The following is a 12,974-nucleotide window of genomic DNA, read 5'->3' on the forward strand; positions in this document are numbered from 1 at the left end:
TCTATACACTATTTTCTAAGTTATTTCTTCTCTTCTCTGCCATTATGTTTGCTGTGCGTTTCCTAAAGTGGAAAAAGTGATTTCTGTAAGATTAAAAGGGGTACTGGCGGGTGGGGGGCAGAGCTAGACTGCCAGGCTGAGGGTGTGACGGGGCAAGACGCTGGCTCCAAATTTACTAAAGCAGTTCAATTGAGAAATATTTGGTCTTACAGGAGTCAAATGAGGAGTTCTGTAGTCTAGAGCAGCACAAATGCCACAAGAAACAGTTCTGTGAACAGGCCATCGCTATCCAGATGAGGCAGAAAAGAACAAATGCCCCAACTGAAAACTGTGTGAAAAGCACGTGTTGTGCAAACTACGGAAGGAAGAGTTCAGTATCACTGCTGCCGAGGTGGGCCTCTTTTAAACTGAGTATTTCTTTGACTAGTCAGTTCCCACAGACGGGAGTCACAGGAGATTACTAAGAATAGGCCCATCTGTCTTAACCTTATTTCCTTTTTTTGAAAAAAGACTGAAAAATGCCTGTATTTGAACAAGTTACTAGTCTTCCATGGTTTGTAGAGAAGAAAGAGAAATATGAGCAGTCTGGCAGTTCACAGACTGATCAATGGCTCACCAAACTTACGCAGAGTCAAGATAAACAGCCGAAGCCCCAAGGTGGGCTGGGCCAGGCTGCGCTCTGCAGTCACAAAGACCTGGGTCTGAATTCTGGCTTCATGGTTTACTGTTTGTGTGACTTGGGGCCAGTTATTCTGCTCCTCTACACCTTGCTTTTCTCATTTTTAAAATGACAATAATTATAATATCAACCTCTTTGCTTGGTGTAAAAGTTAAATGCAATGATGGATTCAAAGTTCTCAAACACTGTAAGTAACTGGCACACTCTCTTCTGGAATTATGATATTCATCATAATTATCATCCTTAATAATGGAAGGAGGCCTAGTACTTCGCCAATAGATGCTTTGGATGAGAAAAAGGAAGGCGCACGTACCAAATTCCAGATTTTACACATGTACCTACCAGTCTGTTCCAGCATCATTCTACATCTCTGTGATTTACATTTTGCCTTTATGGATGGATTTTACATTTATTTAGACTTGACTCCACATATATTTTCAGTATCAGCTGGTCGGCTCTTCTTTTCTAATTCTTTCCTTCTGCCTTCGCATATGCTACTTTTCCCCCAGAGCCACAGACACGTGTCTGGATTCAGTGACATAGCAGGTGATTTATGGAAACGGGGGACACTCAGGAAATGGGCTCCTGGCTGGGGGATTAGGGGAGCGCATAGAGAATAATTCTGCTTGGGGTCCAGTACATTGAATTTGAGATTCCTAAGAGGCACCTACACGGAGCCCATCAAGGAAGCAAACTGGATCTTGTGGTCTGGGGCTCAAAGGACACCTATGACCTGAAGACATTAATTAAAGAGAGGCTGACAGCACGCTTTGTTGTTTAAAGCTACGGATTGTTAAATCACATCAAGTGAGCATGTCGTTTGAGAAGAGTATCATGAACCAAGCCCTGAAGAACTCCAACAGTCAGGGGCCAAAAAGAGAAAGGAGAACGAACCTGCAAAAGGTGCTAAGAAAGAGGTGCTGGTGAGTCAGGAGAACAACCTGGCAAGCACAGTGCTCACAAAAACTAACGTGGAAAATATTTCAATAAGGAAGTTGGGCCAGCTCTAAGAGGCCACGTAAGGACAGTGTTTGCAAAATTGGAAACTTATATACGACAAGTTAACCTAAGTTTGAAAGCCAGCAGGAGATGGAGAATTGCAAATTCTGTAACAAAGGATTCATATTCAGAATATAATAAAGAACACCCAGAAATTAACAAGAAAAATACAATGAAGTTGTCACATAAAGCACCAAACATATGAAGATGCATTTCATGTATCAGTAACTTTTAAATTAGTTAATTTTTAATTTAAAAGAAGTTCAGCCTGCCAAATCACCTGGGATGTGCAAATTAAATGAAAGAGCATTTTTTAAATCAGCAAAATAATAGAAGATGCACTATATTCAGTGTTTGGCGAGGAGAAGGAGTAGAGGCTATTTTCACACCCTGCTGATGAGAATGCAAATCCTGACAGTGTTCTAGGAGGTCAGTTTTATGGTAAACACAACATTTTTTAATGCATACACATGTCAATAGAGCAATTTCCCTTTCAGGAGCAATCTGAAAGAAACATTGGTATATGCATAGAGAAATGTGTTCAGGGACATTAAAAACAGTACACTTGTTAATAGGAAAAGATTGGAAACATCTACATACCCACTAATGGGAAATAATTAAGTTTTGATATGTATTTTTAGTACAGAAGATTACGGGACAGTTAAATAAGGAGTTAGAGCCGTATGTTCGGAGGTGGAATGATCTCTAAAATGCACTGAGATAAAAAGCGAGATGCAGGAAGGTATAGATTGACCTCATGTATATAAAATAAAGGGAGAGAAAAAATCTCTGAGTTTGCGTATTTTTCTGAATGTTTGCAAATGTATTGAAAAGATCACGAGACTAGTGTTAATCGTCTCTGAGGTCAGGGGAGGATGAGCAGGATAAAAGCAGAATTCACTTTTGATTGCTTAAGTTTTGTGTTTCTTGAATTCAAGTAAATGTGTTGCCATCCTGCTTGTGAGACTTTTAAGAAAAATATGAATTCTTCTTAAGTTGTGTTAATACAACTGATTAGAGAGTTAACTGTATGATTTATTAATTAATTTCTGCAGAGTTTAAGTTCCTAGTGTGCGTCAGGCACCATCCTGGAGATTTGGCGTGCAGCAGTGGACAAGGCAGGCAGGATTCCTGCCTGTGGAAGGCTTGTGCTCTAATGGATTCAGGTTTCAAATAGTCTCTTCTCTGCAGAGGCTGTCTTTCCTCTTATAAGATTTCTTGCCCCCACAGAAAAGTCCTCAGACCAACTTCCTGCACTTTTCATGACTAAATGAAGAAAGGCAAGGAAAGAAGTGGGGAGAGTATACACACAAGCCACCTCTAAACTGCTCTCTCTGATTTGCAGTAACACTGCAGATTTCCAAATGCAGCAGGTATGTAGTAAGTGCAGCATTAGCAAAATAGGGTTTCCTGGGCTGCGCCAGAAACCCCCAACCTCATTCTACGACTGTTTTTATGGGAAAAGGCTCCCCCAGTTCTAAACAGCCATCTTAGCAAATCCATTGCTGGTGCACACTCTGTTTGTAAGTTGTGACAGCCTGTACTCGGGCAACTGCTAGCTTAAATAGCGAAAAACCATCAGGCACCCCCACACAAGGTCTTGTGCACACACTTTACTTTGTGGTTGGATTCTTTCTATGACACTCATCTCACCAAGGCATAATAATTAGCAGAGAATGTCAGCCTATAGGAATACCCTTTGAGGCCCTTCCACCAGCTGGAATCTCAACACCACTCTAGGCTTTAGCTACAAGTCTGCCCACACTAGCAGCAGAAATTGAATTCATGCTTCTGAACAGCCTCTGAGGCAAACAGTTTATGTTTCATAGCAATTCCTATTTTTTCTTCTTCTTTTCTTACACATGCAAATGCAAATGCCTCAATTCTCAGCTGCCAGAACAGCTGAATGTTGTCATCACCAGAAAAATCGAATGTTTGTCTCAAAGAAGTAACTGCTCTTTAGAAATACCCGTGCATCTCAGGGAAAAGAAAAAAAATGTTGTTGACAATTCAGCTTTGCTACAGATGAATGTACTCAATGTACATGACTTTTTTTATAGCTGAGAGCAACTCTAGCTCAGGGTAGCCAGAAAAATTCTCAGGGTTTGGAGAGAGGCATCATGACTTGTCCGTAACTAAACATTCAACTCAGAGGTTACTCCCATCCCTGCCTCCCATGTGACCTTGGGTGCATCACTTGACCTTCCCGTGCTCTTTCATATTCCATTTCGTTCTTCACTCTGTTCTCTCAAGGAAGCTGAAATTGCTTTCTTTTATCTCGTCTAACTCTCAAGTTCTTATAAAATGCTATTTTGTATTCTCTTAAGCCAAACCAGCTTCTCTCCAACTCGTATCCCCATTCTAGTTACTTCCATTATATAATTTATCACATGACATTACTTACTATCGCATATTTATCATTCTATTTATTTTATCATGTTATTTTCTGGGCATATGACTACTACTACTATTAATATTAATAACATTATTAGTGCTAATATGACCTCTTACTATGTGTCAGGCAGGCCCTATAGGAATACATTATCCTTAATCGTTACAAAAGCCCTATGAGATTGATATTATTACTACCACTGTTTTTACAGTTGAGGAAGGTAAAGGCGAGGGAGCTTATACAAACGCGTGGTAGCATCCGCGAAGTCCAAAAAAAGTCTGTTTTACCCTAGCAGTAGATACTATTAACTAAGTGCTTACTAGGTGTCAGGCTCTGTACTATGCACTCTACATACATTAGCTAATTTGATCCTCCCAAAAGCCCTGTGATGTAGATATTGTCACTGTGATCTCGATTTTAAAAAAAGAGAAAGAAATTTAGGTCGAATGGTTAAATGCCTCGCCCCTGGTCAGAGAACGACGGGGACTGTTATCTGAACGTAGGTCGGTCTCCCTGAGATCCTGGGTCCTTACCTGCTACTCTATTTCAGGACCAGATGGTAGGATTTTTCTCGAATCTTTACAAACACCGTGCAGGTTTTCAAGAATAACCCCTCTGGCATTTTATTGTATGTACCTCAATATGAAAAATAAATACGTGTATACACACGTTAAATAAAAAAGAGTAACTCCTCTGGAAACAAACCCCCAGAAAGCTGCGCCGTGTGAGCCCCTGGGCACTCACCTTAGCACGTGCGTGGAGCCGTTGATGGTGGTGCTGGAGCAGGGCACAGTCTGGCCCGGGACGGAGGGTCTCCGGTAGCGCTCATCGTCACAGCAAAGGATACTGAGGAAGGCACGTCGGAACGACTTATTGAGGAAGGCGTAGAGGAAGGGGTTCAGCCCCGAATTGATGTAGCCGAGCCAGAGGAAGGCGGTCCACACCTGCCCGGGGACCGTGTAGTCTATGAACGGGTCCACGATGTTGGTGACAAAAAATGGGGCCCAGCACAGGCAGAAGCAGCCCATGACGACGCACAGGGTTTTGGCCGCCTTGGCCTCGGCCCGCAGGCGGGGCCCGCTGTGCCGCTCGGCTGGCCCGGGCCGGCCGTCCGCGGGGGCGCCCGCCCGCTGCAGCGCCTGGATGTGGCGCGCGTGCGCGGCCGCCGTGACGTAGATGCGGTGATAGGCCAGCACCATGAGCAGCAGCGGGATGTAGAAGGCCACGGCCGAGCACGTGACGGCGTAGGGCTTGTTCACCAGGAAGACGCAGTACGTGGAGTTGGCCTTGTGGCCGGACCTCCTCTTCTCAATCTGGGAGGCGGAGGGGGGCGAGGAGCACAGGAAGGAAAGGAAGTGGGCAAAGAAGGGAAAAGGAGGGATGGGAAGGGGTGGGGAACAGGGCAAAAAAAAAAAAAGGCAGAATGAAAGAAAAGGGTAAAGGGAAAAGGAAAGGTTAAACAAGGTGGGTCAGTAAAGCTTTCTTTCTCTTGTAAGACTGTAGCGCGTAGAACCATGACGGCAGAAGAGAAACAGGAGTACATCCCGGAGCGCGGAGGGCTTGTCTGCACCCACGGGGCTGAAGGAGCCAGGAAGGGGCAGAAGTAAAGGGGGGCAAAGCCGTTCTTAACTCCATCTCCCCAACCGACAGCGGAGTCAGTCCCCTCTCTTCCCTGTTTGGGCACACGATATCTATCTGGTAGTAAAGGTCTTCAGACTGCAGCTCATCTTCTTTAAGACTATGTTGGCTTTCTGTATGACTCAACATTTCCCATTTAAAATTTAGAATTAGCTTATCAATTTCCATAAAAATCTTCCTGGGTTTTGATTGCATTAAGAGTAGAATGATTGAGGAAAACTGACATCTTCACAATGCAAAGTCTTCCAATTCACAAATATGGTAATTCTTTCCCTTAAGTCTTTTCAAATTTATTTCAGGAACATCTTATATATTTTATGTAAATGGTTTTCACATCTTTTGTTAGATATATTCCTAAGGATTTGACTTTTTATTCTACTGCAAATGGTACCATGTTAAAATTCTTAACCCTAATTATTTGTTGCTAGTATGTGAATTCAGTGAAATGTTTTTGTATATTGGTTATGTATCCAGCATCTTTGTTAGTTACTAATATTTCATTTCTAGATTCTTTTGAATTTTCTCCCTGAACACCTATGTGATCTGCAGATGACAATTTCATTTCTTCTTTTCCAATCTTAATGCTATTGTTTCTTACATTATTAACCCTGGTAAAACTGCCTATATAATTTTGAATAAAAGTGGTTATAGTGGACAGCATCGTAACATTCCCAGTTTAAGGAGGGGAGGTTTTAATATTTTACTATTAATTGTGGTACTTTACTTTCTGTAAGATTTTTCAATGCTCTCTATTTGATTGAGGGAATCCTATCTTTAGTTTGGTGAGAATTTTTTTTTTTAATCATGAATGCATACCGAATCTTGTCAATTCATTTTCTGCAGTAATGAGATGATCGTGTGGTTTTTCCCTTCTTTCTTTTATTAATACAGCGAATCACATTGATTATGTTACATTCCTGGGATAAACCTCACTTACATTGGATACTGTTTATTCCAGGAATGTAACATAATCAATGTGATTTGCTGTGTTAATAAAAGAAAGAAGGGAACTCTTTTAAGAACTGGAAGACTTGTCTCCCGACTATAAACTCTCCCTGCTGACAGCTCTCAGCCACCAGCCTTCTCCTGGAACAGCCTTCGGCTGAAGACAGCTGCTTATCCCAGTAACACTCTCCCTGAGGTCAGCCTGCATTCAGTTGGAATACACACAGAAGTCAAAAGATGAATAAAAATATATATGGGATACACACTATTCATTACTTGTGCACCCATTTAGTATCTTGCCCTCTAGCATAAGGTTACAGGACAGCTTTCTACTGGATCGACACTTTTATAAGGAGATGTTTGGAATATCTCTCTTTATCAAGAACTATTACTTGCTTAAATTTATTTTATCATTGATAATAGAAGAACTATACCAGCTTTCTTTTTTCTTTCTTTTTGCATTTTTTTAAAATTTCGGTATCATTAATATAAAATCATATGGGCAACATTGTAGTTACTAGACTCCCCCCATTATCAAGTCCCCCCCACATACCCCATTACAGTCACTGTCCATCCCGTAGTAAGATGCTGTAGAGTCACTACTTGTCTTCTCTGTGCTATACTGCCTTCCCCGTGTCCCCCCCCCATGTTATGTGTGCTAATCATAATGCCCCTTATTCCCCTTCTCCCTCCCTTCCCACCCACTCCCCTCAGTCCCTTTCCCTTTGGCAACTGTTAGTCCGTTCTTGGGTTCTGTGAGTTTTGTTTCTTCAGTTTTTGCTTGGTTCTTATGCTCCACATATGAGTGAAATCATTTGGTACTTGTCTTTCTCCACCTGGCTTATTTCACTGAGCATAATACCCTCTAGCTCCATCCATGTTGTTGCAAATGATAGGATTTGTTTTCTTCTTATGGCTGAATAATGTTCCATTGTGTATATGTACCACATCTTCTTTATCCATTCATCTACTATACCAGCTTTCTTTTGATTGACATTTGCATATTATATTGTTTCATTCTTTTACTCACAACCTTTCTGTCACCTTATATTTCACAGGCCTCGCTTACAAGCAGCATCATGTGTTATGTATTTATTGGTTGATGAAAACATTGTGACCAGTGAGTTACAGAAACCTAACCCTGTTATTTCTCCTAGGAGCAAAGATTCAGAACTTACTAATTCAATGTTTGTAGCAACTTTATAGAACCTAACTACTATGAATACTGAGGATCAACTGTATTGTGAACCTGTGGATTGTGCTAGCTTCTCTGTACGCAGATTCAGTGTGCAGGTGAGTGGGAAGACATGAAATGCAATCACATATCATGGAGCAAATGCATGGCTTGTTTAACAGTGAGCAGATGCCCCATTCTCCAGTGATGGGAAGCAAAGAGGGGATGCCTTTTTCTCACTCCCTCAGTGAGCAAAAGTTTTCTACAATATTTCCACTGGAAATTTTATGTCATAAGATGGGAGTGCTGTGCCCTTAGTAAAAATTCTGAGGCACAAAAGTTTATGTGTCCAAAGGTCTTCTCCATATAGGAGTGCGTTTAACACAAACATTAAGAGCATGGACTCTGGTGTCTGGTTACCCTGTGCTTAGATTCATGTAGTCCCACTGCTCCCTTCTGATCTGACTTCAACTAATAAGCTAACGTCTCTGAGCCTCAGTTTCCTGAGGACAATAACAGAATCTACTCCAGAGCAGTGTTGTGAGGTTCAGAAGAATGATTAAATTAACCTGGGGTGGGCACACAGGAGTGTCCAACATGTATTGGCCAATATTACTAAATTTTTGGAAACCTGAATTTCATTTCCCCTGAGAATGATAAAACTGAAAGTTTGAAAGAAGAAAGATAGATTCAATAAAATATCCATACAGTCTCCCTTGTACGGATCCCCTCTCACTTCTCCACTCCTTTGTCCCCAGCATGTCTTTCAGAAGCCCAAGGAACTCTCGTTCTGACATACCACATGCAAATCCCGGCCCAGCCTTGGTTTGGACATCCTTTCCTGGATAAAGAACAAGGCACGATTAGGGGCGCGGAGCGGGGCGGGGAGGAGGGGCAGCTCCCACTCTGGCAGGTCTCTGTTCTTTCCTCACTCCCCACCTCTCCTCTCTGTTACCCCTCCTACCTTGCCTGGTCCTGGGATCAGTTTTAAAGTGACTGCCTGACAACTTCCTTAGGGAATATATAGAGTGGCTAATGAATCCAGACCACAGCTTTTGATTGTCATTACAAAGTTGGCATTACAAACACAGTGCATCAGAGCTAGATGACTCTTAAAGATCATCTGGACAGGGGGTGGCAAGTGCCTGTCCTCCTACATGCCCAGAGATGCCCCTCTCCACTGAGCACTGTGGACCCGCTCGCCACAGCCCTCCCGGAGGTGGGTCAGCGCCCAAGATGGGCTCAGGGTTCAGTTCTCTGGACTCCTGGCCCAGGGCTCCCTTCATTCTCCAGAGGCCGCCGCCCACACGACCGGGTTCCTGTGGGCCACTGTCAGCCTCACAGGTTCTCAGCATGAAACGGAGTGACGGCCTCTTGGGGCGCATCACGTGGCTCAGGCCCTGGAGTCCGAGTGTCAAGCTTTGAATACCTGCTCTGCTATTTACTAGGCATGTTACTGGGCATGTGGCTTCACCTACTGAGCCCGACTTTTCTCATCTGGATGAGATGAGAAAGGTACTGCCAGGATTATATGTGAAGCATTCATCACACATCCCGGCACAGAGCAAGCGTTCAAAAATATCGGCTTGCTTTTTTGCCGTTGCTGTCATCGCTCGGACCACTAATCACACCTTTCTCAGAACATCCGCTCGGCCTTGCCCTGTCTATTTAGGACCCCAAGCAAACGAAGTTAACCAGACAGTAAACAGCAGCGTCTGTGTGGTTACTCACCAGATCAATTATGCCGATATTATTCCAGCCTTGCATTATAGGGAGAAAAGAGATAAACATGGGGATGAGCCAGCAGCCGCCCAGCATTAATGCGATGCGCAGGGGGGTCATCTTGTTCCTGTAGACCAGAGGCTGGCAGCAGATGGCATAATACCTGGGGAGAGCACAGAGGGGGGGGCCGTGGGCAAGGAGGAGGAGAGAGAGGCACAGGGGTAACGGGGACAGAGGAGAGGGGAGCGGAGATAAAAAGAGGAAACATTGGGAAAGATAGGAGGAAGTAGAGAATAAAAATAAGGAAGGAAGGAAAGATAAAAAAGTAGTGGGAAAAAGCGGGTAGTAGAGGAAGGAGCGGGGGGGGGGGGGGTGAGGAAAGAACAGAGAAAGGAAAAAGGCGATTACACAGTAAGATGTCATATTGTCCACCGAGTGTCTCTCTGCCGATAGAAAGGCAACGTCGGATCCCGTCTGAGCATCGCGGCCTGCAGTGCGCCCCGCGCCCCTTTTCCTGTCCGACACCCACGCCTCAGGATCTGCCACAGGCCCAGTTCCAGCACTGCCCTCGGGGGCTTCTGGGCGGCCTTCTGGGCCCGAGGGTCTGGGCATCCGCAGCCCTCTGACCAAGCCTTCACGTCCCCCAGGTTCGGCCCTGCACCGGAGCCCCGCGGAGCTGTGTCTCAGGTTTGGCCCCACCCTCCTGCCCTCCTGCCCACGCAGCAATGAGCTTCTAAGTCGGTGCTCCAGAGACTGTGCCCCACGAGTCCCACCCTGCTCCCCTGCATCAGACTCACCTGAGGGGGCCCATTAAAAATGCAAATTCCAGGGACCTCTTGAATCAGACTCCGTTGAGGATAAGCCTGCATTCTGACAAGCGTGCATTTCACACGCTGCTGTGTGCTAGGTGTGTGCAGCTGCCCCTTCTGGGGGCAAGCGCTTCCTGGCCTCCTCGAGGTCGGGTGGGGCCACGGGGCTGGTCTGGCCAAGGAGTTACGAGCAGCACTGACATGTGTCACTCCGGACTGTACCATTTAATTGTTTCTCTCATGCCAAGAATGCAAAATTTCAAACATTTCCTGTTCAGTCACTTCCTACCTAATGGTACAGACCACCTCACCCCCATTTATTGGGGTCTGCCCTTCCTCAGGGGATTCGTTGCTCACCCTTTTTCGAGTCCATGTTCTGCCCACTTTACTAGCTTTCTTTTTACCTCCAGAGATGCAACATGCCTAGATCGACTCACTGATCTGGTCTCTGAGTTAACTCCCAGGCTGCTCCTTGCATGTCATTCTAGCCACAGAGAGCCCACTCTGTGCCCGGGCAGCTCCTGGGATTTGATAAGAGGCGAAATGCCACAGTAGGTCTATCAGCTATTTGCTGGGACAGTCAAGAATAAGTGCACAGGGGCAGCCTGTAGGCTAACTCTATTCTTTAAGACTTTATACCATTTAACGTGAGCCACCCCCAGACACCCCTCATTTTACGCATTTCACTTTGTTCATTTTTTCCCACCTCTTCGTTTCTTTTCTTAATTCAAAGCATAGCTACTGTAACCACGGCTCTATGTTCTTTGAAGAGGTCGTGGTAGGATGAGCCGGGAGAGAGGGCTGAATGGGAGGAGCCCAGGGCTGCAGCGTGAGAAGTGGTGCCCCAGGAACTGGGGCACGAATCACACCCTCCCCTCCAGGGCAGCAGGTGGCAGCTGACCCCCCTGGGCCAGAGTGACCGTGGCTGTCCTGACTTAGGTCGGAGTGCAGGAACAGGCCAAAGAACGGGAGAGGGGCTTCCTCTGGAGCGCATCGTCTCTACCTGCAGCGCCGACGCGGTGACCAAGGCTGACTGACAACGACTCAGCAGTCCTCCATGCCCTGCACTTGGAGAAAGGAGACTTGGAAAGGTCTCTGAGTGGCTATATTAATAATCATCACAGGGTTTGCATCAACACAGTTAATGATTATTTTGGAGTACACGAAAACCTTTTTCCCAGTGTTGCTCCCTTACTCATTTCCTGCTACAGGGTCTAAACTAGGCATTTGGTTGTGTCCATTCAGCACCCTTCCTCCTTCTCTTGGTAACAGCACCCTGAATCCTTTGGGAAATTCCTCTGTTGCTTTCACGTTGTTGGGAAAGCAAACGATGGGACTCTGAATATCACGCAGAGTGTTGCAGAGATGCAATGTCAGGGCAGGTCCCTCTGTTTGCCCAGCAGCCTCCTGGTGGGGTCGGGAGCAGCTCCTGCCCCTTGGGTCGCTGGGCAACCAGAATCATGTCCCTTCAGGTCCTCATTCTTCAGTTCTTCCTTCAATTAAATAAGCCACCGCATGTCTTTCCAGTTAATTCCCTTTTTGCTTAAGTTGTTGTAATAGTTGAATTGCATCCCCCCTCTCCCAAAAGATAGGCTGAAGTCCTAACCCTCAGTACCTTGGAATATGACCTTAATTGGAAACAGGATCTTTACAAAGAGAATAAAATTAAAATGATTTTAGGGTGGGCCCCAAGCTAATATGACTGCTGTCCTTATGAAAAGGGAAATTTGGACATAGAGACAGACATGCTCAGAGAGAAGACGTGAGACCGGGGACTGGAGTGATGCTTCTGCAGACCAGGGAGCACCAAAGTTTGCCAGCAAACCGCCTGGAGCTGGGGAGAGACAGAGACTCGTTCCCTTGTAAGTTTCAAAGGAAGCCCTGCTGTGCCAACACCTCGATTTCAGACTTCCAGAATGGAGACAACGAATTCCCTGTTTCTCTAAGCCACCGGGTTGGTGTTACTTTGAATGATGGCTCTAGCCCACTAACAGTGCCGGCTCAAGGCAGTCTCCTGCAGCCAAAGTGTCCTTGCCTCAGAACAAAATGCTTTTGAATGCCAGACGTGTTCTTCACAGATACTTTGTTCTAAGTAAGAATATCTTTATTTATCCAGTGGACTTACTTCCAGATCATAGCTCAAGTTACCGCATCTCTTCATCTGCCACCCCATGGGAGGTCCTTGAGGGATTAGTGAAAAACAGATGCTCGCCCTATCTTTGCTGTATGATTTATGATATCTGAGGTTTGGAACAGGTGCCAAGATGTTGAGTAAAGACAAAATTTCAGGAATTTAGGTTGTATCTCCAATGTCACATAAATCCAGAAGTTAAAAAAGACAGGGTTGAATTAAATATCTTGTGGGATAAGGTAGGTTTGAACAAGTGGATGTCTTCTTACCTGAGAAGATTCTCTTGATTCCTGTAAGTGGATGTGGATATTTAGAGGGTTATGTTGGAAAGAAAACAGAATTGCAGAAAAGGACTTTAGAATATGTGATTATATTGCTCAGAACATTTTTCATGAAAGCCTTTCTTTCTAAGTCTACCTTGGCCAGGGTGAATGCCTGATTCCCATGACATGATGAATATCCTGTGGACAATAAGACCTCCCCAT

At 44.8% G+C, this 12,974-nt stretch overlaps 1 protein-coding gene across 3 annotated transcripts in view; it reads right to left on the minus strand.

Moving 5' to 3' along the window:
* The window catches only part of HTR4 (5-hydroxytryptamine receptor 4), a 140,848-nt gene that overhangs the window by 27,366 nt on the left and 100,508 nt on the right, over window positions 1-12,974 (minus strand). For 2 of the 3 annotated variants that reach the window (XM_036894368.2, XM_036894377.2), the window contains exons 5-7: window positions 9,559-9,712; window positions 8,627-8,668; window positions 4,815-5,383 (exon numbers count right to left, since the gene is read on the minus strand). In XM_036894368.2, the coding sequence (XP_036750263.1) occupies window positions 4,815-5,383; window positions 8,627-8,668; window positions 9,559-9,712 (765 nt within the window). The remainder of the gene's footprint in view (window positions 1-4,814; window positions 5,384-8,626; window positions 8,669-9,558; window positions 9,713-12,974) is intronic. The other variant, XM_036894386.2, reaches the window with a different exon arrangement.

The sequence above is a fragment of the Manis pentadactyla genome, chromosome 13 (genome assembly GCF_030020395.1).
Source record: "Manis pentadactyla isolate mManPen7 chromosome 13, mManPen7.hap1, whole genome shotgun sequence".
NCBI classification, from domain to species: Eukaryota; Metazoa; Chordata; class Mammalia; order Pholidota; family Manidae; genus Manis; species Manis pentadactyla.